Source organism: Hippoglossus hippoglossus, chromosome 11 (genome assembly GCF_009819705.1).
Source record: "Hippoglossus hippoglossus isolate fHipHip1 chromosome 11, fHipHip1.pri, whole genome shotgun sequence".
In the NCBI taxonomy this organism is placed as follows: Eukaryota; Metazoa; Chordata; class Actinopteri; order Pleuronectiformes; family Pleuronectidae; genus Hippoglossus; species Hippoglossus hippoglossus.
Window position 1 is genome coordinate 5,376,720 of NC_047161.1, and position 27,560 is coordinate 5,404,279.

General features: G+C 41.2%; 3 protein-coding genes across 6 annotated transcripts in view; 1 reads left to right on the plus strand and 2 right to left on the minus strand.

Annotated features, from left to right (window-relative positions):
- The window catches only part of med30 (mediator complex subunit 30), a 29,499-nt gene extending 14,953 nt beyond the window's left edge, over window positions 1-14,546 (minus strand). For all 4 annotated transcript variants that reach the window (XM_034599160.1, XM_034599161.1, XM_034599159.1 and 1 more), the window contains exons 1-4: window positions 14,460-14,546; window positions 12,673-12,938; window positions 9,712-9,870; window positions 4,771-4,878 (exon numbers count right to left, since the gene is read on the minus strand). In XM_034599160.1, coding sequence (XP_034455051.1) covers window positions 4,771-4,878; window positions 9,712-9,870; window positions 12,673-12,846 — 441 coding nt within the window. In that variant the 5' untranslated portion in view covers window positions 12,847-12,938; window positions 14,460-14,546. The remainder of the gene's footprint in view (window positions 1-4,770; window positions 4,879-9,711; window positions 9,871-12,672; window positions 12,939-14,459) is intronic.
- Window positions 1-27,560, plus strand: part of LOC117770083 (double-strand-break repair protein rad21 homolog A-like) — a 951,093-nt gene that overhangs the window by 910,937 nt on the left and 12,596 nt on the right. The gene's annotated exons all lie outside the window — the stretch shown is intronic.
- slc30a8 (solute carrier family 30 member 8) lies at window positions 18,263-24,796 on the minus strand. Its single transcript, XM_034599139.1, has 9 exons — window positions 23,916-24,796; window positions 22,585-22,739; window positions 21,648-21,794; window positions 21,366-21,519; window positions 20,451-20,611; window positions 20,160-20,272; window positions 19,921-20,026; window positions 19,339-19,473; window positions 18,263-18,984 (listed from the first exon to the last, which is right to left on the minus strand). Exons 1-9 carry the CDS (start codon window positions 23,987-23,989, stop codon window positions 18,839-18,841), a joined length of 1,191 nt encoding a protein of 396 aa, XP_034455030.1. The 5' UTR covers window positions 23,990-24,796; the 3' UTR covers window positions 18,263-18,838.

The window sequence follows — 27,560 nt, forward strand, 5'->3', positions numbered from 1 at the left end:
TAAATTTGGCATGATGGGAATAGGTTACTTAAAACCAACATAAAGTTACAGATGATGTTTACTTTAAACAAAGCAAACACCAGCAATTAGACCTATCCCCTTGACTAAGCAGCGAGGCAATAGAAACATCCCAGTAACAAGCGTAACTCTGCAGATATTGGCACCACTGACATGAGTGATTTGGTATGAAACACGTTTATTATGTAATAGAGTGAAAAAAATAGTTTTATTTTGTGTTATTTGTTTAAATACATTATCTATTTGTAGTTCTATTTGTATAAGTCTTGGTAATTTTGTGTCAATTTAGAGCTAATTGTTGGACTATAATGTCCACTAATACTGCTTTTGTCCCAATTTCTTTGTAAGAATGAGGCACACTCATCTGCGTGCAAGTTACATAAAACATATTACTGCCAGTAGTTTAAATTATTACACAGATCTACAAGTGGCATCTTTGTGCCAAGAAACGCAGGCAGTGGCCATACGATGCTTTTTAGTGAGTGATGCTAAAATCAAACAAGAAAATGAACCCTGTCAAGTGAATAGAATTTACAATTAAATTTGTTAAATATTTAATGAAAAACAAGATTGAAATGGACATACTTGATACATCCGGCCGTGTGAAGGATGCAGCCACATGTTCAGTGGTAATGAAAGTAAAATTAATACACTTTAAATAAGTCCTCTTATTAAATCAAGACTAATTGTAAAGATGTGGATAAAGAGAAGCAGATGAGTTAAGAGACAATAAATTGTGGCCTGACACGATCAAGATTAAAAGCCTTTATAGTGTATTAGATGTGCTCAGAGTTAAATAAATAATACACGTCTATATACTGCATATATGTACAGTATGACGGATTTTCTATACACTGCATAATAAGGTCCTCGTACTGAATGTGATAAGAAATGCAGAATGTGAGGAAAGCTGGCCCTGAAACATACGGCAGCCTGTCTTCTCTATATGCTGGGATCATTTGACAGGACTCAATTTGCATGCTAATGCTTTGCATAGGGGGAAGGTCACATCATAAACAAGGTTATTTATCCCTTCTATACACAGGTCTCTAATAGGACGAAATCACTCTCACTTCCCCGGGCAGTGATTTATGTACAGTCACTGAAACTCAGAGAAAACTGGGAAAAGATGCTGAAAACTAATGTCAGTATTTCAGTACTGAAAATACGCACTAGGTTGTTTATCTACCACAATATCAGCAGGTTTGTAGCGTGTTCTTTGCGTGTATGGAGAAGGGGATGCTGTTTGTTTTGGATGTGGCTGAGTGCAGTTGAGCACCGGGTTCACTGCGATGTTTCACTGTAGTGTTAACATTTAAAAGCAGCCAGGGGAGCTGCGCTGAGCTCTTAAAAATAACCAATTCTCATCTCTGCTGCCGACACTCCTGACCTTGGACCATTATCATTGCAGCACACTCAAACGGCTTGGCATGCACAATCCGTACCGGGCCAGCACAATAATACAAAGAAAAAACAGAACGCGGCTGCAGCCTGCACGTGCACATACTGAAAGCATGTGAGAGCAAAAAAAAAAAAAAAAGCAAACACAATCTTGCCTCTCTGAAGAAAGAACTAAAGCTTTTTCGCTCATTCAATACACACAAATATACACAAACATAAAACCATGACAGACGAGCCAAACTATAAAAGGCTTCTCTATAATGTATGATGTGCTTTACCTGAACCTTGGCCATGCTCCACTCTCTGAAACGACTATACTCAGGTGAGATATAGGCGAACTGGCTGTTTACCTCACCTGCATCGACGCAGGATCGAAGATTTCTAAACCTCAGGCTGTAATTTGCACGTGGCATTTTAAAAGTCTTGGATGTCTTGATCTTGATGGGGCCCATTTCCCAGGGAGAGATTAAATTTAATCCTAGATTTAAAATTAATCTATGAGGGAAAATGCTAAAAAGTCAAGGGGCAGGGTTTGGCAGTGTTCAGAGAGCCTGTGGTTGGTACGGCAATGCTTTGGAACACTGGGACAAAAAGGTACACAGTGTATTAAGACATTCATTCTTGCGTTGTATTGATTTAACATGTAAATCATGATTCCCAGGGAATAATTCATAGATGATGTAAAAAATTGCTTGAATGGAAAGGAGCAGTTCTTTTGAGTCCAGTTTATTCTGTCTCTGTTGTAGTACTGGAGAGATTTGTCTTGATTTGGCTTTCATTTTTCTAATCATGGACATGGTTCGATAATTAAAACAGTGCGGTTATCTCGTCCCCCTTGCAGAAACATTTTCATCCTGTCAAATTTACATAACACATAAATAAAATATTAAAATAAAACTGAATCCCTGAAATGTTCATGAACTCTAACCTCATATTTTATATTTATAGTATTCGTGATTTTTCAGCAGTAGCCATTCATTTGTATTTACCTCAATAATTACAATTCTACATTATGCATGCATGCAATCAATCAGTGATGTTTGCATTTGTATCACAGTGATAACAATCGTATTGCAGCCGTGTCAAGCTAAAACTAAAGCAAACAAACTGCTGCTGCTTCACATTAAAAGCATCTGGAATAAGGGCTGGGTTTTATTGTGAAGCAGCCACAGGAAATAGCTTGTATCCAAAGTTAGCTCAAAACTATGAAACAAGCCATAATGTGTTTGGGCATTTTTGACAACACACTCGCTATTAGCATAATAATCTGTCGCTAAATCAAACAGGACTTTAAAAACAAAATATCACACTCCAGTACTTCTAACATTTCCTATTGTAGTTTCTCATGCAGCTTCATCTCCAATACGACTGTTATTGAGGGTTATGCTTAATTAACTCGGAGAGACTATCTTCCTGTGTCTCTCTTTCCGCAAACCAATTCTCAATCAGGCATTAAATTGAGTCATGACTCAGCCTTTCAGCAGCAAACTTTCACACTTTGACTGACGTGACGCGACAGTCGGAAAGAAAACCTCTGTGCTCGGCACTTCTGTGCGTCATAAAACAGCCTCTCTATCAGAACTGGGCAAAAACATGTCTGACAGTGAATACATTTGAAAAAGCTCTTAGGTGTGTTTGATGTCTGACACTTTCCCAAAGTGAAAGCCTCACTCACGAAGAGATGGTTAAAAAAGTCCAAGTCATCTCTTCCATCGGGTAATATTAGAAACACCACGAGCTACCACCGCACTCTTTACAGTCAAGGGTCAGATCTCAGACATTTAAAAAAACATTTAGAACCTATAGAGCCGCTCATTAGCTCACTTCGCTGTTTGAATCTTTTTATGCATACTGGCAATATAAAGTAATTCACTCACTCTGCCATTTTACGATTTGTGTGCAGTGGCAGAAAGCAGATGTGTGACAAAGTTAACGACCCCGCACATCAGGACCATACGTGAGGGTTGGTGACGTAGATGAACGGGTAAATTGACAGTTTCACCTTCAGGCTTCAAAACTCAGTTCTATTGCCAACAAAAAATGTCCAGTTCAACATGCTATACAATCCACAAGTATGAATCTGTGTCTTAAACTTATTTTTCTCCACATACATAAATCCCACATAAAAACAACACTAGCAGAATAACACATTACCAATGGATCCCTAATGGACAGATATGGCGATTGTGTCTGGAAATCGCTTGGCCCGGTGAAATCTCTCATCTGTATCAAAGGTATCAAACTAGCCCAGTTTTCTCTGAAGGTCAAAGTTCAAGGAACAGAACTGCATCATCAGCAAATACTTGTACTTATAGGAGCAGATTTCTTGTCTCAACAGCCTCAGCTCTTACTTCAGCGATACCTCAAACCTAAAAAAACTTTACTCCCAAAAGAGTAAACACTACAGCCGGTCTCTGGCCATTACATCTCAAGTTCTATAACTAATAGTATTATCCTTCGCACACTTGTGAAAAGTTTTCGAGGAAACGACATGAGCAGTGTGCAAATGAGATGAAAGCACTGACAAAGAAATGATTAGATTCGGATGAGTCATGATATGGCTGATGCCTATGGTGAATCAGCACCAGCAGTGATACTAATTAAACCAGATCAGATCAGTCTGTCCCTATTTCAACATCACTGCCAGAGAGAGAAATGGCCTCTCATGAGACATCCTGCACAGACAGCATGTCGGTCAGGTACAGATGTTTATTCATTACAAAATTTCCGATACAGATAAATCTACTGAAGAAATGCATTGAGGCTTGATATTTTTTAGTTTAACCATAAACTTATAACATAAATACACATTCTCTGCATTGTTTATTCTGTAAAATAATAATTTTCATACCGACACATCTTGGCAGAACATAAATGCCACAATTGATCTGTGTGTGAAAGATTTTTATCAGCCAATGGATAAATTGAGCAGACTCTACAAACTACTGACTAGATATTTTCCCCAACTTTTCCCAGAAGCATCTTGTCCACGTTTAAATACACAAACTCTATCAGCAGACAATCAAGTTCATCAAGTGGAGCCTCTTTCATTTTGTTTTGCACAAACCTCGTCTTTACAACCTAGATCGTTGCTATCAAAATAATGGAAAGTTGGCCGTTTAAGCTTCAGTTTAATGATGTTGAGTAAAATTGCTAATCCGTAATGGATCTCAGGCCTAATTATTACTTCTTATCTTCAAGATGATGTGTTTTCCCCGCAGCTCCTGTGATGTCATTTAAAAAGCCTGACGGCTCATAAATCTCAAACCTGAAACTAAAACATTACTGATCTGAAATAAAATAACAAGCTTCTTATTTCATTACTGCCAGTTGGGATATACAACACATTACCTTGTTGACCTCCAGGATTTCTCTCCTCTCCTCGGTGGCGGGGCGGCTCTGGCCAGCTGAGCGGTCCTCGTGTTTGGAGCTGTCATCTTCCACAAAGGGTATAAGTTGCTGGAAGGGAGAGCAAACAAAAATCTGGTTGTATTATTCACTTACAGCAGTATAACGAATTAACAGTACATTACTCAAATAATCATTAAGTTTATCTACTAATGTTGTGGCTGTCAGCTGATTTTAAAAAGGTCTCATTCTGGGATGAAACTCACTCAATGATGCACTTTTGACAAATGCTCCTCCCCTGTTCTGAAGATACTCAAAGCACTGGACTGCATATTCTCATCTCTCAGCAGGAGTCCAATATGTCTGCTGAGTACAGTTATAGGTACGAATTATGTGCATATTGGAAATCTCGACCTATGAGGGCGAAGCTATACTGAAGATATCCCTGTGGTGGGTCATCATCGTGTTCCCATGAAGTGGTGACAATGGGGATTCTGTGAAAAGCTCTCGAACACAGGATGACTCTCGCTTGTCTATTATCAATGTTGTGAGAAAGAGAGACGGAGACATAGAGATTAATTCATTTTTAAACGCTGTATGTGCTTGACCTTGTCTGCTTGACACCACAATGAGGCTGATGTGCATCAGCCTTCAGACGAGGCTGCGTTCTGAGAACCGACAGGGTCACTGCCTCCTGCTCTGCATCACACTGCCCCCTAATGGTTACCTCATAGAGGAGGAGCAGAGCAGGAGGTTTGCCGCAGCCACATATCAAATAATGTCGTTTTTTTCTTGAGAACAAACTGTTCCTCCATACCCAGGACATTTGGGACATGTTGCGCAAAATGGGATTGATGTTATTCTTGATAATCTTAGTAAAAGTACTGCACAGAATTGGATTTTGTCAAAACGAGAGCGACTGCGGGGCACAAAGTGTAAATGCAGTCAAATGTCAATTCTGCAGCGTTTCTAGGAAATACATAATATCCGTTATGTTGACGTTAAGTCAATTTTATAGTCTCACCCACTCAAAATCTACAGAGCAATTTCCCTGCACAAGTTTAAGATGTATGATACCAGTTTTAATGTGTTTCAAGTAGCAAGGATACTTTGTTATAGTGGAGGCAAGAAGTTCTTGTCACGAGAAAAAACTAACATCTCTAAAAACCTAAGTTTTCATTTCAAAACCAAAACTGTCCTATCAGACAGGATCACAAACACAGATTAGGTAGGAGACTCTCAAATCAAACAGAAGCTAAAGACATGGCCACACCTTGCTCCAATAACGACTTGGCCCAATACTTCTATCCAAATTGTTCATAGTTGTTCTTTCCCTAAAGCTTTGACCTGATTGTGCAGATTTTGCAGTTGGACCAGAAGACCTGCAGACGCTAGACAATGATTCAAAAAGGCTGCGTCATCTGGAAGCAATGAGTGACTAGTGTGTGAGCTGGAGCTGGCCCTAGTTACGAGTTACACAAAACAAGTGAAAAATAAATAAATAGGCAGACGGAAAGGTTAACGAACAGATGACGAGAAAGGAAATGAACACAAGTAGGTGGGGGCAGGGAGAAAACCGAAAAAAATGGAAGAGAGAATACAACAAATAAAGAGATTGGGGGGGGGGGAAAGAGCTCCTGTCAGATTCCAGGCTGAGCTCCGTGCCAAACTGTAAACCCTGGGAGAAAAGACAGCAAGGACATGTGCAGCATTTTATAACAGACAAACTATGAGCTTGTCTCTGGCTCAAGAAAAACTGAAAAGTAGGAAAAGTTTTCTTTTTTTTTTCATATAGGGTAATTTAATACCAAAAGGGAATGACATATCGGATTTTAAAGGTAGTGGGCTGATTTTGGCAGCGCGTGGGGGGGGAGAAATGAAATGTGCTGAGTAGTGTGGGAAAGATGGATGGAGAGTGTATTGTGTGTGCACATGTAGCCATGCAGCATACATGTGTGTGTGTGTGTGTGTGTGTGTGTGTGTGTGTGTGTGTGTGTGTGTGTGTGTGTGTGTGTGTGTGTGTGTGTGTGTGTGTGACTGTATGAGTCATAACCTCTGCTTCTTCCACAGTGAGATGGATGTGGTTTCCTGCCTGACAGAGAAGAATGGCCTAATGAAGTTTTCCAGTTTACCTCGCTGAGACACAGGGAAAAGGATGGAAAAAGACGAACCAAAAAAGATAACACAATAATAAGAGAAAATAGTCGGGCGAACGTGTAAGCGGAGAGGGAAATGAAATGGCATGGCTGTTCACTTCAGGAAATGACAAGAGGGGGAACTATTTGACAACAGAGACAGAGGAACAGAGGAAAAATAGAAAGAGTGAGAGAGGGGAGGAAAAGGAAAATGAAACCAATGTGAACACAGCTTGACTGAAGGAGAGAATGGAGAGAGCCATTATCCAGCAGCAATAACAGAGAGAACGGAGATGGAAAAACAAGGGAGCTCAGGAAAAGAAAGAGGAAAAAGCTTCAACTGGGTTGCAACGAAACGACAGCTGGAAAGACGAAGGGGGAAAGAGCTGACGCGCATTTAGTCCAGCTGTTCATTAAACGGGTCTGTTGCTAATTAGGCTGTGATGAGGTCACGCTGCCCGAGTCATTGATTCCACTTCCTGTTTCGGGCAGCCAATAGTGGGCGGCTGTCAGGCGAGCACCTGAATTCGGCGGGATGATAAATGGCATGTGTGCAGGGGCCAAAATCAACAAACCCAGCGCCCCAGACAAACATGGTGAGCTGAGCTATTGGCTGGTCAGCACTGGACCGAAGTTCAGCCGCAAAGGGAACATTAATAAACATTTAAATAATGATAACTAATAAGTGAGATGAATTACTCAATGAGGATGTACAACATTAAAGCAGGCAAGGAAAATGTGAAAGTGAACCACTCAAAGACTCGTGGGTAGAGCAGCAGACGAGAGTCACTGTGAACAACTAGTGGAGGGATCATTGGACATGCTGCTGAACACAGACAATGTACAGTACATGGTGGCAGCCATCAAAAATTTGTTCCAATTTAGGACTGGTCCCCTCCCACGTCCTCCTTTATCCTCAGTAGGAGTCTGGTGAGAGAGATTAGCTGCGAGCCAATCTGTAGAAATTGGGAAGGGACTGCCGCAGTCATAAATCCAATCAAACAGTGGTGGCTGGTCGAGCTGTAGACCTGCATGGAGCCTCGCACAGTGCAGTGCATGCCCAGTTAGCCTCCGAGTGTGTATGTGAGTGAGTGTGTGCCTTGGTGACTTTCTACAATGCACTCTGTATTTCTGTGTGTCCGTGCAGGCAGGCGGGGGGGGTGCAGTGCGGCTGAGCAGCTGCTGCTCCTGAAGGTGGATGGTGACCGTAACCAGCGGTAAAGACACTCTGGAGACTCACCTGAAGTGACCAATCAATCTGCTGCCTGCAGACAGACCTAGAGGGAGCAGGCGAGATAAGAGTCCCCCACGGTAAAGATGAGCATTTATGGGAAAGTGCACGTGTGTGTGTTTGCGCACTTATGAGCAGCAATGCCACTAACAATGTCCTCCTTCTTCCATCCGACTAACAACCTCCTAATTAGCAGATAATTTGAGTGATACTTGCCTGAAGCACATACATCATATGTTGACGTTTGTATCTGGAAGGATTAATCAATAGTTACAACCACATTCTGTACAATCTCACGGCAGTGGTGGGTATCTGTGTGTATTAAAAGATAACTGGATTAAAAAGCGAAGATAACATCGCAGCAGCAACTGAGAATGTACCAATCAATGAACAGTATAACAGTAAAATCCAATAACATATCGTTCTAAATTAGAGCTGGAGCCAAAAAGTCGATGAGTCTATGTATCAGTCAAGAAAACCCCAAGCACAGTCCTCTATAAACCAGACTGTCTTCAGCAATAAACAAGTTGAAGTTAAGACCTTTAAAACCTTTTGAGACCCTTTAAGACCATACAAAAGTTAAAAAATATACTTGTAGCGAGTAAACACATTTATGTCTGTCAGACTCAACGAACTTGATCCAGAACCAGATCCCAAGTCCCACAGCTCACTTCACTAAACTTGCATTTCCACATATTCATAAACCAGCTATCAGGCTGGCAAGGAAGACATTAGTTCAAAACATAAACTTAACCAGAAACAGACTAACGACGATAATTCTTCTTCTTCAGTCTGACAGAGGAGAGAATTTTTCACGGTGATGTGCCCAAAAATATTAATGACACAAATTGTGAATTGTGAATCTGGGCTATACAAATATAATTTGATTGATTGATTCATTTAGACCCATCAAATCTTTAATTCAATTAAAGCTTTTTTAAGCCTTTTATTTATTATAAAGTTGAGTTTTAGGTATTTTAAGACTTTATAAAAAGGACCTGCCTTGACATGTCTTGTCTCAAAACAAACCACAAAGAAGAGGGATGGAAATAGAGACTGGTGTTAGAAATGGAGGACGCCGCAACAACAGACAGAGTTAATATCATATTTCTCATAATTGTAGGTACAGAGAAGGACAAATGTCGACAAATGTCGATTGAAAATACAGACGGTGACAAATTGAAGGAAAAACCTGAATAAATTTGAAGAAAATCCTATCGCATGCGGACGCTTCCACACAGGTGCACTGCATGGTGCAATTAAGCAATTAACATCCAATGACACTCTGAGGCATGAAATATAAAAATGCTGAAAGTACAAGTTGATTCTGTTTTTTTATATAAACACAGTGAGAAGAAAAGATTAGAAAGAGGGTTCAGTGTCAATCTGACAGAGACTTTCAACTGGAGCAGTGAATAAAGGGACATCTTTGGATGTGATCAAACTGTGTCAAGTTATCTCGGTTTTGGACAAAACACAACGTTTGAAGACTGGAATTTGTCAAGATTTTCCCTACATTTGCACGGATGAGGTGATCAGTGTCAAATGGTTGTAAAAGAGTCGGTTTCCATGTCTCACCTCGGGTGGTATCGAGTCCAGTCCAGCGCAGTTCTCATTGCATTTGTCGTAGACTAGACGCAGCTTCCGGAACAGCACGGAGAGCATGCGTAGGTGCTCCTGGAGTTTCCCCAGCCTGTCCTGGTGGGTATTCGGGTGGTACGTGACTCCATTAGGCAGCTGGGAAGTAACACAGAGGAAATGTTGGGTTCAGCAAAGAACAAGCCGACAATTTACTTAGTGTTAATAAAAAGCAGCGACCATTGATCCCCACTGCCAAAAGCAGTACAAAGTCTCTGCTGGTCTCTAACTGGTAATAGTCCATTATAAAGCTCCAACCTATGTGCAATATATGCACTTTGATTTAAACTGATAACACAGAGGTAGTTTCCTTTCTGATCAAGAATGAAAGCTACAATACAGAAGCCGGAAAATGAAACAATCAAAAAACAATATGATAACAAGTCGTGACAACATAATGATACTACAATTTAAACTCCTACACACAAACTTGGCACCATGAAAAGGTTAAGTGCTTCAGCTGCTGCCCTTTGTTTTCTCCAACCTTCACACTGAGGCAGCATCACAGGCTTTTAACTACAATGGGTGTAAACGAGTAACGAGATATGTTTTTATTGAGAGGATCGACGAGCCTCTGGGGCAGCACCGTCTGATTATAAACATTCTACAGAACATGAAACAAGTCTGCCTTCAGGGCGAGCACAGGGAAGACACACAGACAGAGAGACAGAGGGAGGGAGACAGGGAACAAGAGATAAATGAAGAATTTTTACGAGCATAAAAACACAAAAACAAGTCACAACAATGCAGTTTGAGGATTCTGCGGCTCAGACGTGCTTGCTTGGTCCGTCTCAGGCTGTGATTTTAACAGGCGGGCGCAGGAGGAGCGTCTCTCAGGAGCTGGCCGACATCCATGATAAACTCGTGCTGACCTCAGCACTGTCAAGAGCTGAACTACATGTGAACTGCAAACCAAACTGATATTAAAGACTCATTTCCTGAGTAAAACGCTTTAAGGGATGCTTTTGAAGTAATTCAGCATCTATCTGCCTTCACTTGATTGCGGCGAACTTAAGTACTTGGACATATTTGAGATATCACCGTGACCTAATGACGACAGTGCATCGATAGTATGCAAGACAGATGACTGTGTGGGAACCAGCCTCCCAACAAATAACTTTGTTTGATCAAATAAAAATGTAGATATAACGTGATCCTTTATCTCCTTCTCCTCCTTTGGATTTGGGTTATAGCATATTTAACACTGAAACATCCTCTGTTGATGTGTGTTTCAAAGGCCATTTCACTCCTATCTCTTTTGGTCTGGAACTTGTGCAAACCAAAATGACAGGTGTGAAAGGTGCTTCAGACCACGCTTTAGACCAGTGGACTAAAGTATAAAGAAGAGGTGGCCTTGGTCCGGATGACACTGAGCCACGGTTTGATTTGTTTGCAGTGTCGAACAAAAGAGCAGAAAAAGAAGTGGAAGCCTTACTGGTCTCCCCAGAAACAGAGTGGAACCCGGCTCACAGGATTGTTTTCAGTCTTTGCCTCTGACAATTTAATGTTTGAATGACGAGGACATTCAGTTGGCGCGTACTTGTGTCGAGTACTGCCCCTGAAGTGGCTGGTAGTAAAACCATAATGATATAACAGTGCCAACAAAATCAGGAAAATTAACCTGTTCGTTCATTTTCTCCGTTCAAATGGAGAGATTACTACCTGCCAAATTAAAAACATGCTGTCAATCTACAAACCAATCAAAGTCAAGTATAGGTAGCCAACGTAAGTGATGAGGACGTAGGTCATACAAAACTCAAATGTATCTTGGTTCAGACTTTCATGTTTAAAAAGATCTCTGGTGCTATTTGGGACAGTGGCCTAAACTGTGAACTACACCAACAACATATTTCTGTCGTGTTTTTTAACCAATCCTTGAATATTTCTGAAGAATTTTCTCTTCATGGCTGAGAAGATGAGACTTGCTTTAATATTGTTACACTAAAATAAATTCTCTAACTGCCTTAATGGTGGAGTTAACGCTCAGCTTCAAATCTTAAGGAAACAGACTTTCTTCCCAGCAGAGAAGCACAGGTGTTACTGCAAATGTTAACAATGGCTCCGTCTAGTTCAGTGTCCCAGTCCCACTGTGCACATTATCAGGACTCTAAAACTGAAGCAGCTGTATGTAATGTAATTCGTGTATCATTAATTTTACTATTCACACCAGAGCCTTTTCCTACTGTGACAAGTCCAAATGCGTTTTGTTAAAAATGCCTTTTGGGAGCCAGGATACCGACTGAGACCAAACCTTTTTCCTACATGAATGACAATTTCAGCTTCTTTGAATTTTTAGAGCCCATTTTACTGTTTCGCTAAACTCAAACAAATGGATGCATGATTATATCAATAAATTCTGATCTTTCTACTGCCGCTAAAGGCCTCTTATATTCCCAGATTTTGTCTTTTTAGTTTTTTGGGAGGAAACTGAAGTTAAAATCGAGGGTTGATGAAGTTTTCCACTGACTGCACTGAAGTCAGAGCTTCCTTTTAGTATTCAGTCTGCCTCCACTGTCAGTTTTCAAATCCTGCATAAAAACACATTTTTAAATCGACTGACAGCTATTTTGTTATTTGCAGAAAAGTCCTTTGTAGTGTTAACATCAGACCTAGTATTACTATTTTTGCATATTCCTTTATATTTTTATGCCACGATCACTCTTTGGCTTTTTATGATAATATTCTGCTCTTTTATCTTTTATATAGATCTGTTTGATTATGTTGTATCTCGGATTTACAGTTTTTTCTTTTCTGATGTTGTCCTTATGGCATAAAATGTTTTCTAAGGGTGTTAGAACTAAGCAAAGGACATGAAAGAAGGAAAAGGGGAAACAGAAAACTGTATGAAGACTGAAACCATGACTGACGGGCATGTGGACAGAGAAGCAGAGCGAGACCGACCTGCATGTTCCTGAGGAGCTGGAAGATCTCCATCGTCCTGAGGACAATGTCCTGGACCGTCTCCTGGCCGATGCGACACAGCGAGGCCGTGTTGACATCACGCGCTGCTTGTGCTTGTTGCTGCTGCGGCGGCGGCTGCGCGCCAAAAGGTGATACTAGCGGAGGGGTCGTCATGGAGACGGAAGGTGAATGCGAAGCAGGAGAAGGTTTAGGTCCAGGTGAAGTTCCCCGTCAGGCCATTCCGCACCAGCACACCCTTTACATGCCTTGATTTAATGTTTGACAGCAGGAGAAGAGGAATATGAAGGGAAATTCAAGATGAGGAGTAAGAGAGCAGGACAAGTCGACAGTTGATGAAAACAAAGTCTTGAATACTACACTTGGGCTGCATCTAACAACTATATGTTCTATTGCTCACATAGATGTTCGTGTCCATTAGACATCTGACAAGAGTGAGAAGAGAGTTAATGATATTGTTTTATCTATGTTGATGGGTATAATTTTTGTGAAGGTTATGTTTTTAAACACTTGATACAAATTATAGTATGATAATTATTGTTCCATCACCCAGCTCTACTTCAAATAGTTTTATGCATTTTACCAACAGCCCAAAACCCAAAGATATTTACTGTACAACAACATAAGAGAGAAAGAAAAGTGTAAAATCATCACACTGGAGAAGTTTGAACAATAAAATGTGGAGGAGGAAAGTGGGAAAGTTGACAGCAAATAAATAAAGTCTTGAAAACTAGATTGTTTGCATTATCAATTTATTTGCCAATAATATGTTTGATTACTCACTAAGTTGTTTGTTCTGTTAAATATCAGAAAAGTGTCAAAAAGTAGAAAGTGAAAAAAGAACATGTGATGTCTTCAAATTCGGGTTTGGGTGAAATAGTAAAAAATGTATCAGTCGATTTAGTCAAGTACATAGACAAGTTTTTTACCTTTTTATGAGCACAGAATGACAAACATGGTACATTTTTTACAAATCTGAGGTAGACCATTATGTATTATATATGTATAAGTGTTATATGTAAAATACATATTGAACTTGAAATTGTTTTATCGCCTGGCACTACTTCCAACAGTTAAGTGTTTGACCAATAGTCCAGAACCCAGAGATATTTAGTGTGTGACAAAGAAAAAGGTGAAATCTTTACACTGGAGAGGTTTTAAACAATAAAACATTTTTTAATTTGTGCTCAAACTTGTATTCAAACAATCACTTATAATAATAGTTAGAACTGTTATAGTTATCAGCTGATTGAGTAAACGTACTCTGTGAAAACTGACTTGATATAAAAATGTTATATTATAAAAAAAAGCTGTTGTCACTGTTGTCGTTGTTAATAAAGTTAAACAACCAGGAAGTGCTTGTTAACGAGCCGCACAGCTGTGACCAATCAACTAATAAAAAACATGCTAACATGTCCCAGTGATGACGAAGCGACTGTGCTAACGTGTTAGCCGTTAGCACAAGTTGTTCACTACACGTTGTGAAACATTTAAAAAGGAAACTTCGCGTCACTTCACGAGCTCCTCGGACGCTCACGTGGAGCAGAAGCAGCCTCATGTTCGAGTAACGGGGTTTTTCCCCCCGACATGCTCGAGACGAGAGGTTGTCCCCGAGGCTAAGTGGACGGTCACACCGCACGGACACTTCAAGCTGTGTCTCTGTTCGATTCCCGCTGTGTCCGGTCACTGCTCCCGCTCCACGTGAAGCCAAACGCCCCAACGATTAACGTCACGTATCTGATGTGTCCTGAAACAACGTGTAACTTTACCTGTGCGCTGATAATTCATCATCTTTGTTGACATGTCAACTTCCTCTGCTCCGCTCCCGAGATCTCAGCCAAGGCAGCTATCGCGAGAGTTGGTCCTGATACCGTAAGTGCTGGAAGAGAGGCGCCATTTATTACAGATACACACAGACTCAAGTTGCTGTACAGGGACATTAAAATAACACAGAGACAAAGTTAAAAGAAATCTATTTAAAATCAGAAAGCAAAGGTTAGGCATAATGAAAGATTTAAATAGGTAGAATAAAAGACATAAAGAGATAAAGAGGTGGGAAAACGGAGAAATAATTTGACAGAAAATTACAGCAAATAAAATCGATTGAACTGTAAAATAATAAAATACATTGATGGTGAGACAGTAATTTGATGAAAATGACACTATTTTCTTCACGAAATTAAAAGTAATATCTCTTAAAAATAAATTGAAATATGTTGGTCTCCTCGTGCACATTATCCATATAACGTGTACCATCTATTTTATAGTGTATCTTATTATAATTCATATATATACTTGTATATCTTTATACCTTTATACATTTATTCTTACATCTTTATTTGATTGTACTATATATAATATACTGCTATTTAGTACACAACAGTTAATTTGTTTTCACCTATTTATATATACACATATTTCTATATACATGTGTGTATATATATATATATATATATAGCACATACAATTTTAACTAATATTAATTTTGTATACCATACCTGCCTATATATATCATTTGATATTATATAATATGCAATATAATAGTATTTGAAATTGATGGCAGCATTACGGTAAAGCAAAGTGCACTACATAATATTCCAGGCTTTTTAGGGTTACAGCGCCACATGCTGTTCTGTTCTTCTATAACAGCCTCACACACATCTGCCTGCATCAGCCTTCAGGACAATTCATGCCACTTGATTGCTTCTCATGGGTCATTATAACTATTTTAGTAAATTCAAATTCAGCCTTTAACTGTTGTCTACTCCGTGTTGAGTTAAATCCCTCAGTGCACACATCCATCCATTACTTATACCATTCAGCACCGTGCTGGATTATTGTGTGAGCTATCAGAATTCAAATTAATTTAAAATCAGTCAGAAATAGACACTGTTCAGCTGCTTGTTGAGCCTGAGCTCTGCCTCACAGCGGAATTAGAGGCTTTATTGAAAAAGTTAAGGTTTTATTCCCTTCAGGCTTGAGTGGGTCTGAGTAGATGAGGATTAGGATTAGAATGCCTATCACTTCATTTACATTACTCATTTAAATTGGGTGTTACGGGCTGGATTTCACTTCCCTTTTATCTCAAACACGTGTTGTGTAATAACAACCTGGAGTCATTTCTTTTCACTTATTCTCCCTTTCTTAAAAAGCACCTTTCCTTATCTGCACCATGCAACACTGATATGGAAAACACTGTCTCCAGTTCACTCCACTGCCCACAACTTCTTAATTGCAGAGAGAGTGCTGTTAACTTGCCAGGTTGAATGAGTGTTACTCTTACAATCCCCATCTGCTGCACCGCCGGACCAACTGAGGCATGCCATTTGGAAATGAGTTTCTCCATAATCATCCAGCATAGTGTGTTTTTAATTTGGACAAGGGAGCAGTGGTGGCGAGTGGGTGGAGGCAGGTGGAGCGATGTGTTCCCTGCTCTGCTGAATTATACATTACCTCCAGCAAGAAGGTTGTGTTTTCATCTGCGTTTATTTGTCTAGTTTGTTAGTTGAACAAAATGGATGAATTTTGGTGAAAGGAGGTGGTGTGTGTCAGGAAAAGACTCAATTTCTGCGTGGATTGGGATCCAGGGACATTGTGAGTTCAGGCGTTTTCAACATTTTCATGAAGATTCATGGATCTTATTTTTTTATGACCAGGCATATTCAGGAGACTGATGTGTATGAGTGTGTGTGATTTGGCGCAGATCAAAATAAAAATCTGGATATAGTGAATTTAAATGTGGTCTCACAAGGGACTGTTGGGCCTTGGCAGATCTAGTTAGAAATATTTTTTTAATAATTTCCTTGAATCCATTGAAAAGTTTGGGAAATGCAAACGCAGGTGTGTGAATATGTGTGTGCTCATTGTGTGTGTGTGTGATGTTTGTGCTTATCACGGGGGCAGGGCTGCCTCCTCAGCTGTCCAGAGGCCCTCACCTACTTGAGAGCTCATCTATCATCACTGATCACAGTAAATAAAGAAACAACAGAACGTATTGATCGCATCAAGGCCAGCTGATGGAAAACACATTGATTTTAAATGGGGTTTTTTTCATGTTAATGTCATCGAACCTTATTGAGACAAAACATTCTTGGAGACGCCAAAGAGCCTCATTCATCACACGACGGTGCAGAAAGAAATCTCATCACAGACACTTTAGGCCGTCGCACAGTCACAGAAGCAACTGGAAAGCAGCAGAAATGAAAATTCGAATGAAATATTAAACATAAATGGACGGCTGAGTATCTCATTGCTCTGGTGTGTCTCGTGCAGCAAACTGTAAGTGAGGCCTCTGACATGACAAACATCAGGCAGCACAGATTACCTTGTCAGTGACAGCAGGGTCATGGCAACACATCGTCTCATCAAAAGCTGCAGGGGCTTGAACCTTGAACATGGGAAAAGTGTGTGTGTTGTGTGTGTGTGGGGGGGGGACTTAAATGGAGATTGACAGAACATCCCTCATGAGGAAATACAAACCATGTAATAATTATCAGCTGAGGGGGTATCAGGACTAAAACGGATTATAGAGACACCTAGTGCATTATGCACGCTTTAATTAAATATGCACTGATCTGGTCCCTCCAGGGCTAAATTCAGATGGAGAGAGTGAGAGGGGGGGGGGGGGGGGCAGCAGCACGTAAAGTCTATTCAACCACTCGCAACAATCAGGAAGTCTGTACACCAGAGAATTAGATTAGTGCATAACTGAAGGTGTCAGGAGGAAACGGGTGCTGATGTGAGTCCACCAATCAGCAGCTGCTATTATTACATCATCTCTGAAGAGACTTCATATTATATGTTTCATTTCATACTTGAGTATATACGTGCTCCTGCCGTTTGAATGAAGCACCATGTCGTACCCACACAAGTCACCAGTTCCTTTCAGGGCCAACATGGTTCAAACCCACACAACTATAAATATTTTATTTCTAGTGCAGATGCCATTGTCATCGTAGACACCAAATATGATGCAAAAGACATGTGGAGTATTTTAGTTTGAAAAACCACATGAAGTCCTGGGTTTGAATATTCTGCTCACTTTAAATTTCATTTCACCGGAAAGATTGGCTCAAGCAAATATAGATATTAGACTAAATGTGATATTGTCCGACTGAATCACATTTGCAAAAATCTAAAAGTAAATAATTGTCAAATCTAATAAGATAATATAAAAAGCCTGACAGTATAAGAGGCACCAGCCAGAGAGGTGTCAGTGGTTATGTACGATGCCCTTCTCCGTGTTGCTATAGCTCAGGTCACCAGTGGCCGTCACCGCAGGAAACGACAGAGCAGGAGAAGGTCAAACCCAAACGAGCCGTAAACACTTCAGTGTCAGAGACATGTCAGCGGCCCTGGTACCCGCAAACCGGCTCAGGGTCAAAGACATTGGGGGGGGGGGGGGCTGTTAAAGGGATCAACACGTCTCCGAGGACAACTGAGGATCCATTTTTACGCTTGTTGCTTGGCAACAGAGGAGGTGTGGGGGGGGGGGGTTAAACGAATACAGTGCTTAGTCATGAAGGATTTTATGACACTGTAAATTAGACAATATTCATACAAACAGTGTTTGAAAAAAAAGTATATTTAATTGGATAATACATTTCAGCTAATACCTTAAGGTCCGTACAAAAGCAGTGTTTATTTGTGTTGATGCTCGACTTCTCAGGTTGCTGGTGTAAAAGTCCATGGGTGGAAATACTCAATGGTCTTTATTTACATGTATCAGACAGCGTGCAAGTGGGTGACTGCTCAAACAAACAAGACTGTAGCACCGTCCTGCATGTGTCACATAAAGTCAAAAGGTAAAATTAGATACATTTGTAGTCTAGAAGTATAAATATTAGCAGAGAGTCATTAAAGATGTAATGATTCAGAAAAGACAAACACTTTAGTTTTATAATACAGACGGATTTCTATGTTAACACAAATACACTTAAAAAGGAAACTAAAATAACTTTTTGGGGGGGGAATGTCAACACAAAAGGCACAGTCACGTGACTTTGGCGTTAGTGTCAGTGTAAAACATGAGACCTCAGGGTCCAATGAGCAGAGCAGAAGAACTTAATACTGTGATCACTGCAGGGAATTCGTAGCCTGGCTGTTTTCTGCTGTGTGCGGACAGTGACCGGGCCAGTTCCTGCACGCGTTACATCTTGGGGTCCTCACACAGGGTGCACCCGGGCTTCAGGTCGGCCTGCCTCTCCATTTGAATCGTAACAGAGTGGAAGTTGTAGGAGGAGAAACACGCCTGTGTCATTTCTCTTAGGACAGTCTGAGCATCCACCGACTCGTCTGCGGAGAAGAGACGAAGGAAAACCACAATAAACTGTTGTTAGATCCCCTTATATGTGCAGGTAATATTCCCTTTAGAATTCATTCACAGTGTTAAAAGCATTTAATAGATGATTATTGCATCATAAAGCAGCTCTAAGCGTATTTGTCAATGATTATAACTGCTCCTATGAAAACGTAGTTAATATTTTTACAACTGTGTTTTACTATGTTGTCTTTCATTATCCGTTTGTACAGCCTCCATAGTCTGTTACCGTAAAGGGTCCACATACAGGAATCCACAGGAGGAGTCGACAGGTACATCACAGTGTGTTCTACATAAGATTTAAAATAAAAGGTGCAGGACTCTCTCACCTATGGCTACATGTGCCGTCAGCACAGCCTGGTTCATGGTGAGGGCCCAGATGCGGAGGTTGTGCACGGCTGTGACCCCCTTCACCGCCAGCAGGCCAGCCCGCACCTCGCTGTACCTCACCCCCGCTGGAGTGCCTGAGTAACGCATGGACAAGACGAAGAGACAAATAGTGTAAGTATAAGACTGAGAGGGAATATTTATGGATGGAGAGAGTAGAAGACTGAGATCTCTTATGAGTGCAAATATGCTGATGTTAGGTGGAATACCATGATTCCATCCACCTATTTTCAATTTGCACATAAAAACATTATGACTGGAGAAACAAATTTTGGCAAAATAGCGTGGTTAAAATGTTCCTTTCATTGGAAAAATATGAGAATACAAACAAATACACAAAATATACAGTATGTAAATAATACAAACATCACAAAGGAAAGCCAAAAAAACATGGAAATATCCCCCGATCCAGGCCACGCACTCTTGTAGAATATCAGTGTGAAAGGTTTTAAGATTTATTGAGAGTAAGTTGAAGTAGTGAAAAACTACCTATAGAGTTCGTTAGGAGTGAGCCGATCACTCACCTTCCATCAGGACGATGAGGATGTCTCTCATGATGGTGAAGGTCGTGCATAAGACGAATATGGAGAACAGGAAGGTGCAGATGGGGTCAGCGATCTTATATTCCGGCTAAAAAAAATAAACATCAGTGTTACACAATATATCACAACACACAAATCAAGACACAGCAGGAGACACGTATGACAAAAAACAAACCACACATCCAGACATTATCCGAAGTTCAACGGCGGAGACTGGTTACCTTGAAGAAGATAATGATGGCGCTGACGAGCACGCTGAGGCTCTGGAGGAGATCTCCCACCACGTGGACGAAGGCCGCTCGCACACTGGCGTTGGCCTGCTGAGCCCTCCGTCCTGACAGGAACATAACGGGGCAGTAAAGCCAATTATACAACGGATTAAAAGTCATTATATATTCCATTATAGTGTCGTTATGGTGGATTGTAATGAACCCATAGTCGAGATTAGTGTGCACAGGGGACTGAATCGTAAGTGAGGGTTCAAAATAATGACTCGAGGTCTAGAAACACACCATGTTCTGCTCCTTTCTGCTCCACATCTGCGTGGTCGTCGTGACTGTGGTTTGAGATCTGATCGTGTCCTTTTCCTTTCTTGTCACCGTGGCTGTGACCGTGGGAGCTGAGCCCGCCGTGACTGTGGCCGTGGCCCGACTGGTGAAGGGTGAGGGCCATGCTGTCGAGACAGGAAACAAAGTAAGTGTTAGCGCTGCCTCGCATCGAGATGGTTCCTGGTTCGAATCCACGTTCGGCCGCAGCCTTTCTGTGTGGAGTTTGAGGAGTCCCCCTTCAGAGGATGTGGTCTTCATAAGCACCGTAGACCGCGAATGCCGAGAAATGAGACTGGTCCGGTCTACATGATAGGTTTTACCATCCTGCCCTTATTGCCCGTCACCTAGCAACAGAGCTGCAGTTGGACATGATAAGAAAGTTTTAACGCCCCTTGGTTTTTTAAACATTTTTACCGTTACTGTGTGGTTGAGTTGAAGCGTGAATCATCGGACATCTTGTTAGTTGCCTGCGCCATTACCTCTTTGACAGATCATCACTGACGTGCAATGAATCCTGGGATAGGTTGGAAGGGGAAGGATCCACCCACTGGGGGCTTAATTTCTCAGGGATGAAAGGACGCATTTGAAAAATCAAACAATCAGTCTTCAAATGCCGCCGACCAAGGATACAGCCCCTTTATTGAGACGCACCTAATATATCGGCCCGGTGATTCGCTGGCGACCTGTCCAGAGTGTTCCCTGCCTCTCACACATCTTGAAGAGACGATGAATCTGATGTTCATCATCATCTCAAACGATGACTGTCGGTAATGCTCAGCTCTCCGTGGCCGACTTTAACTGAATCATAAAATGCTCAGAGAGCCGCTGTGCACTGATAAAAGCTGCATTAATGAGAACTGAGTGTGTGTTTTTACTCACATTATATTGGCCAGCACCGCACAACCAGAGGTAGCGAGCATGATAGTGCCGTCGATGGTGTACTCGTCGCTGATGAGGCGCTCCACGGCCAGGTAGACCAACACTCCTGTTACCAGCCAGATGGTGAAAATTGACAGCAGAGCGCCAAGGATCTCTGACCGGGTGAAGAGGAGGAGAGAGACGAATAAATCAGGAGGAAACATGATGTTTTTGAAAATCATTTGTGGTGCAGCTCTATAATCTTGAAAGCAGCTAAGGCCCTGATGGACGAGTAGATGTTACCTGCTCTGTGCCAGCCGAAGCTGAGCTTGTGTGTGGCCGGTCTGGAGGAGAGCCAGAGGGACAAGAGGCTAATGACGAAGCTGGTGAAGTCGACCAACAGGTGAGCGGCGTCCGTCATCACCGCCAGGCTGCCTGCAAAATACCCACCTGCACAGACACACACAGAGACACACACACACACACACACACAGATAGTGTTGTTTCAGTGTCACATCACTTTCTGTAAAGCTCAATTTGCACTTGTGTGAGGAGCGAGGAGGAGAAAAAACTTATTTGGGGAAAAGGAAGAAGGCTCGAGAGAAGAATATGTGATTGAGAGGAGGCGGGTGAGAGGAGAGAAAACACTAAAAAGGAATGGAGGGTAAAGGAAAGAGGAAGAAGAGGAAGTGAATGGACGAAACAAAAGCCGTTTTCAGGAAGTGTTTTGAAATTGGATGTTTAGATGCTTTCACAACAGGAAAATGTCCTTCAGGTTAGGGGTGGCGTCTGGGTAGAGCAGCAGGAGGCAGGACGAGACAGGAAATCACATGTTTTTGTTGACAGCACATCAACACAGGCGTCTGCCCTCATCGCCAAAAGCTCGAGAATCTCGTTGTCCTTCGAAGTGTCTTTTACACTTATAGCTCCTCTTTTTCATTCTGAGATATTTGTGTTCTGCCACATTTGCTTCAGTCACAATGCCATATTCTCACATGGCCTAACTCTGATATTTCCCAGACAGGAGAAGCTCCAGAAATTGTTGCGTTCTCACTTACAGCCCCCTCTGGAAAATGTCAAGATTTGGAAAAGGCAGCAGAGGGAGGAGAAGTAAGAAATGATAGACGGGACAGATCTTTAAAAAATGACCTAGATCAGTTATCTTGTAATGGAAAATGTGCTGGGTATGAAAATATGAAAAAAGAAACCAGAGACAGGGATGAAGGATTTAAAGACTCACCGAGGATTTCACCGATCATGAAAATCAGGCAGACGACGGACACCACGTAAAGCCTCTTCCTGGCCACTTTCTTCTCTCGTTCACGGTCCTCCTGAGCGTGGCTGTTGTCATGGCAATGTTTGACGCCACCGATACCGTCTCTCTGGTTGGCCGCGCTGGATGAACGTTAAAAATCAGAATGAAGTCAGTGAAGTGGCAGATAACAGTTTTCTTTATCGTGTCTTCTTGAAGTGACTCTTTAAAAACTTTCTTAGTGTTTCCAGGAAAATGTATTCTGTTGTCATTTGACCTTTCAGTCATTTCTTTCGCTCTATCGATTAACTGATAAACTTGGACTTTTTGTTAGTCTAATGCAGAACTTTGTATTGCTTCAGTTATTCATCTTTAAATCTGTATTTATATTTGGCTTCAATACTCTGCCTCGGTTACTTGTCTTTAAATCACCTTAAAATATCTGTGTTGTCAAGATCTCCATTAGCACATACTTCTTCACAGTGACAGCTTTGTAGTAGTTCTGAACTTTCATCTCACTGCAGTGAACTTATTCTTCACTCATTTTTTACCTTTTATTATTCTAATGCGCTTGTGTTTGACTGTTTTGTGTAATACTGGATGCCTACATTTCCCTCGGGATCAATAAAGTATATATCTATCTATAGATAAACAGATATTAGTAAAAATATAAAACAGAACATACATGCATCATCTAAAAAATAATATAAAAAGGAGAGAAACTAAAAGAAAAAAGGGGGGGAAAGTGTTTCTTATTGATTGAAATTTAAAATGTAAAGTTCAGTTGTTTTTAAGTGTCTCTAAGTCTTGACATAATCTTTAAATCCACATATAACTCCTGTGAAATGAAGGCGGTTGTTTCCCATCTTGCATTTACGGAAGTGAACTTTAAAATTTAGTATATTTCTTCACTCCTTGCACACCTCCCTTTGTTTTTAACCGTGACGTCACCACCAGGGGGGGACCGGATACTGAGCTGCACCAGCACCAGTGGAATGAGCTGGATGAGGCAGTGCGCACGCGCAGTGCTGCTGCCGGCAGACCCCAGACCAGTCCCGTGTGTAACATCACAAACACAAGGAACGTGGGCAAAGACACAGCCGAGGAAACCATTTCTTCACACTGGATTAAAAAAAGTTTTAACCAAAAACTTTAGCCTGCATTTGATTTAAGGTCTTTTATTTAAACTCACAGATAAAGTAAACACAAATAAAAGCTATACAATAAGTTTTCCTCATGATAAATGTAAAGTTCTCATCTTCTTCTGCTCTAGTTTGACTTGTTGTTTCTTTAAAAAAAGTGAGAAATAAAAGTTTTACCTGTGCGCGCTGGTGTAAGTGTGGCTCACATCTGTCACCAGGGGAACTCTCTCCGGATCCTTGTTTCTGGACATGACTCTAACTGAAGAAAATCCCTCCAAAAAAATACAAAATCTAAAACAAAAGCTAAAAAGAAAAAGAATCAAACTTAAAAATGAATTTAGAGTGAATGAACCCTAAGTTATGTGTCTGTGTGTGTGTGTGTCTGTCCTCTGTGCTGCTGCTTGACGGGAGTGTTGCCGCAGCCGGGGCGCAAACAGCTGAACGAGATGCAGCCTTGTGACTCACTTTGTTTGGCACCGTGCGCAAACGCTGCGCCCCGGAAAGCACTGAGGATGAAGATGATGGTGATGAAGATGATGAGGAGGAGGAAGACGATGATGATGGAGGAGGAGGAAGGTGATCAGATCCAGGATCAGAGATGTGGTGGTAAAAAGTTCGAAAAGATACATATCTCTGCACGGTGTTAAACAACTTTAACGTCATGTTCCTTCCTAACTTTAAACTTTTGAGTAATTAGCTGATCAAGTGTCAATATCAGTCCCAATACAAAGCCCCGCCCCCCTCCTCTGTCCAGCCGGCACTAAGTGATTATGCAATCAAACATAGTGCCGTGCGCTGCGGCCCCGAGGATCACATGCTCACAGGTTTCTGATCCATCCAGAGTTTCTGGGTCAAATCTCATTAAAAAAAAACATTGTTTCATGTGATCAACCAAAGTCTTTATTGATTAATTCATACGCTTTGATCGGGAATGTTTTTGTCCAAGGTTGTGAGTAGATTTAGCATTTCAGCCTGAATCATGAAAAACAAATCCTCACACCAGTGATGTAATAGTAAGAATTTGGGCTGTGGGGAAATCCGCTGAAAGAATGAATGGTTCTGACACTGGTTTATAATCTCTGCAGCTCTGAAATGTGATGCTCTAACAGGTCCTTCCACAATGTACCACAAGGTGGCGCTAATGCCACGTGTCTCCAGTCCCACTCATCACTATTAAATAGTGACAGGAGAGAAATTGTATTATTTTTTCTTTATTTATCATCAAATAAAACAGGCAGGTGGAGTCAGTAACTTCCTTTTAAATCAAAGCTTACATTCATCGCAACGCATTCAACCGATGTTATCCAAGTCTGGAGAGTGGTAGAGTACAATATAATCTTTAAAAGCATTATGTATATGTGTATGTATACAAAATTATATTAGCGTATGAGATTTGGAGCACATATTTAAAGTTTTCACAGATTTTCTATTCCACGAGGTAGATAATGTTCTGAAATATGAGCCCGCTTCCTTTTTAAATGTACACATTTACATTTATGACAAAATTATGCGGTTGCACAAAAACTAAATCCTAAAGAATTGTTTTCTGATTCTATCATTTGCACCTTGTCACATCTTGTTAAGCTTTATGAGGCAAATTGTGATTTGTGAATATGGGCTGCACAAATATAAGTTTGATTGATTGATTATTCATATGTTTTGTGTCATTAATCTGAATCTGCAAAGCCACTAGTGAAAAAATGAAGATATGTGGAGGAAGGTTATATTTGCCTCTGAAATGTGTTAACGAAAATACCAAAGTTAAGTACAAGTACTTCAAAAGTATACTTAATTACAGTACTTTTTAGTTACTTTGCACCACTAATAGAGGCGGTGGAAGTATAAGTAAACATTGATTTAAAAAAGTTGTCAATCATTCATATCCGCTCACTTACAAAGTGACCTGTGAGGTCACAGCACTTCTGTCTCTGACAGCAGCGTCGGGTTCATGAGACGATCGCACACGGACACTTGAACACTGCTGTTTTTATTCCCTTTGAGAGCCGTGACGTTTGCTTTTCTTGAAAAGGCCTAAAAGTGGAGTGAGCTTGACTCTAAAAATAGCCGTCAGTGTGTCAGGTCTATTTTGGTGGGTAGTGTCTATGGACTCCAGAGAGTGGGCCTGTGTTTGGTTTGCCAAAGTGTTTGTGTGTGTGTCTGTGTGGTGTGAAAAGATGGAGCGCGGTGGTTGCTAGGGGCTGCAGAGCGAGGGGAAAATGGCACGAGAAGGGTTAGTTACACATGGCTGTTCACACTGTTCCCAAGACCCTGACCCTGAAACACTCACCGGCTCCATGAGAGCGCTGCAGCACCGTGTGTGTGTGTGTGCTTGTTTGTGTATCTCATGTATATGCTCTGTCCTCACTGCGTTCCTCTTTCAAAAGATCTGACAAAAGATCAGAACCATTGAAACTAAGATGCACAACTGTTGTCACCATGGAAACCGCCTGCCTCCTCCCCTCCTCTCCATCCTAATAACCACTGTGTGTGTGTGTGTGTGTGTGTGTGTGTGTGTGTGTGTGTGTGTGTGTGTGTGTGTGTGTGTGTGCGCGTCTGATGAAAGGCCCCAAAAGTGGTAAACAGCTCCAGGTCAGGCGTCGGGACAATGCACTGACGTCAGACCTGCTCTGTCACAATTAGACTTAAGTGAAGCCAGTTCACTTTGCCACGGAGCTGAGGGGGTTGATGGTTGAGTGACAGACACCCCCAAAAAAAGGAGAGAGAGAGAGAGAGAGAGCAGAGGGAGGGCGGAAAGAAGAGAAAGAGAGAGTGAGTTCCTCATAAGTCCTCAGAGGTGCAAGGGATCTCACAACAGACGAGGCTGTACGTGCATCTACAGCTGAGAAGACGCAGCACGGCAGAGGGTCTAAATATAGGAAAAGCAAACCTAACATGATGGAAGTGGTCCTAACCAGACTGCGGGACTTCTCCTGCAAGACCTCCACCTTCAACGGCGGTGAGGGAGCCGGACAGAGTGCATGCAGGGAAACACAGACGAGGACGGAGCACCTCAGAGACACGGCTGGAGGAGAAGGCAGCAAAATGGACATCGAGAGTGCACTGGCCTGGCTGAGGAGAGAACTGGTAAGACTGGGACTAAATAGACTGAGAATCACTCATGCGTAGTACTTTTCTCTCATTGCATTACAGAGGGAAATATGATACTAAATTATAACAGGTGATGCTACACAGTGTTTTGCAGCTTATCAGACCACTTATGTTGAAGATGTGCAAAGTTATCCTGATTTTTACATGAGGTCATCAATGCATTTGACAATAATAATAATAATAATAAGTTGCAAACCGCTGAAGTCCTGTAAGTTCTCCTGTCCAGAACTTGGGAGCTCCAACTATTTCAAAGGGGCCATTTTGTATAATTATGCCTCTTATGTTTGATTAATTAAAGTGGAGCTATATGAAACTTATTCTTTCTTTTATAAATGAAAGGTTGAATTCAAGAGTAAAGGAAAACACCCCAACTCAACTCAACTCAATATACTCATGAGGGACTTTGTTGCTACGGCCTTACATGGCCAGTGTTTACCCAGACGCTTATGGCAAGACATTTAAGCTCATGTTAGCAATATTTAGCTCAATATTGTTTTCCAATAAAAATATTTAAATGATTCTTGCATGTGTTGTTGTATTGTTTTTGTAAAAATACTCTTTTTAAGTACATTTTGCTGGTAATACTTCTATTTTGAGTATTCCTATGCTGCGCTATGGCTAATTTAACTTTTATAAGTAGAGGATCTGAATTCTTCATCTACCACTGCTGTGTCTAATATGTTGAACTCTTTATACACTAAAACTCATATCCAA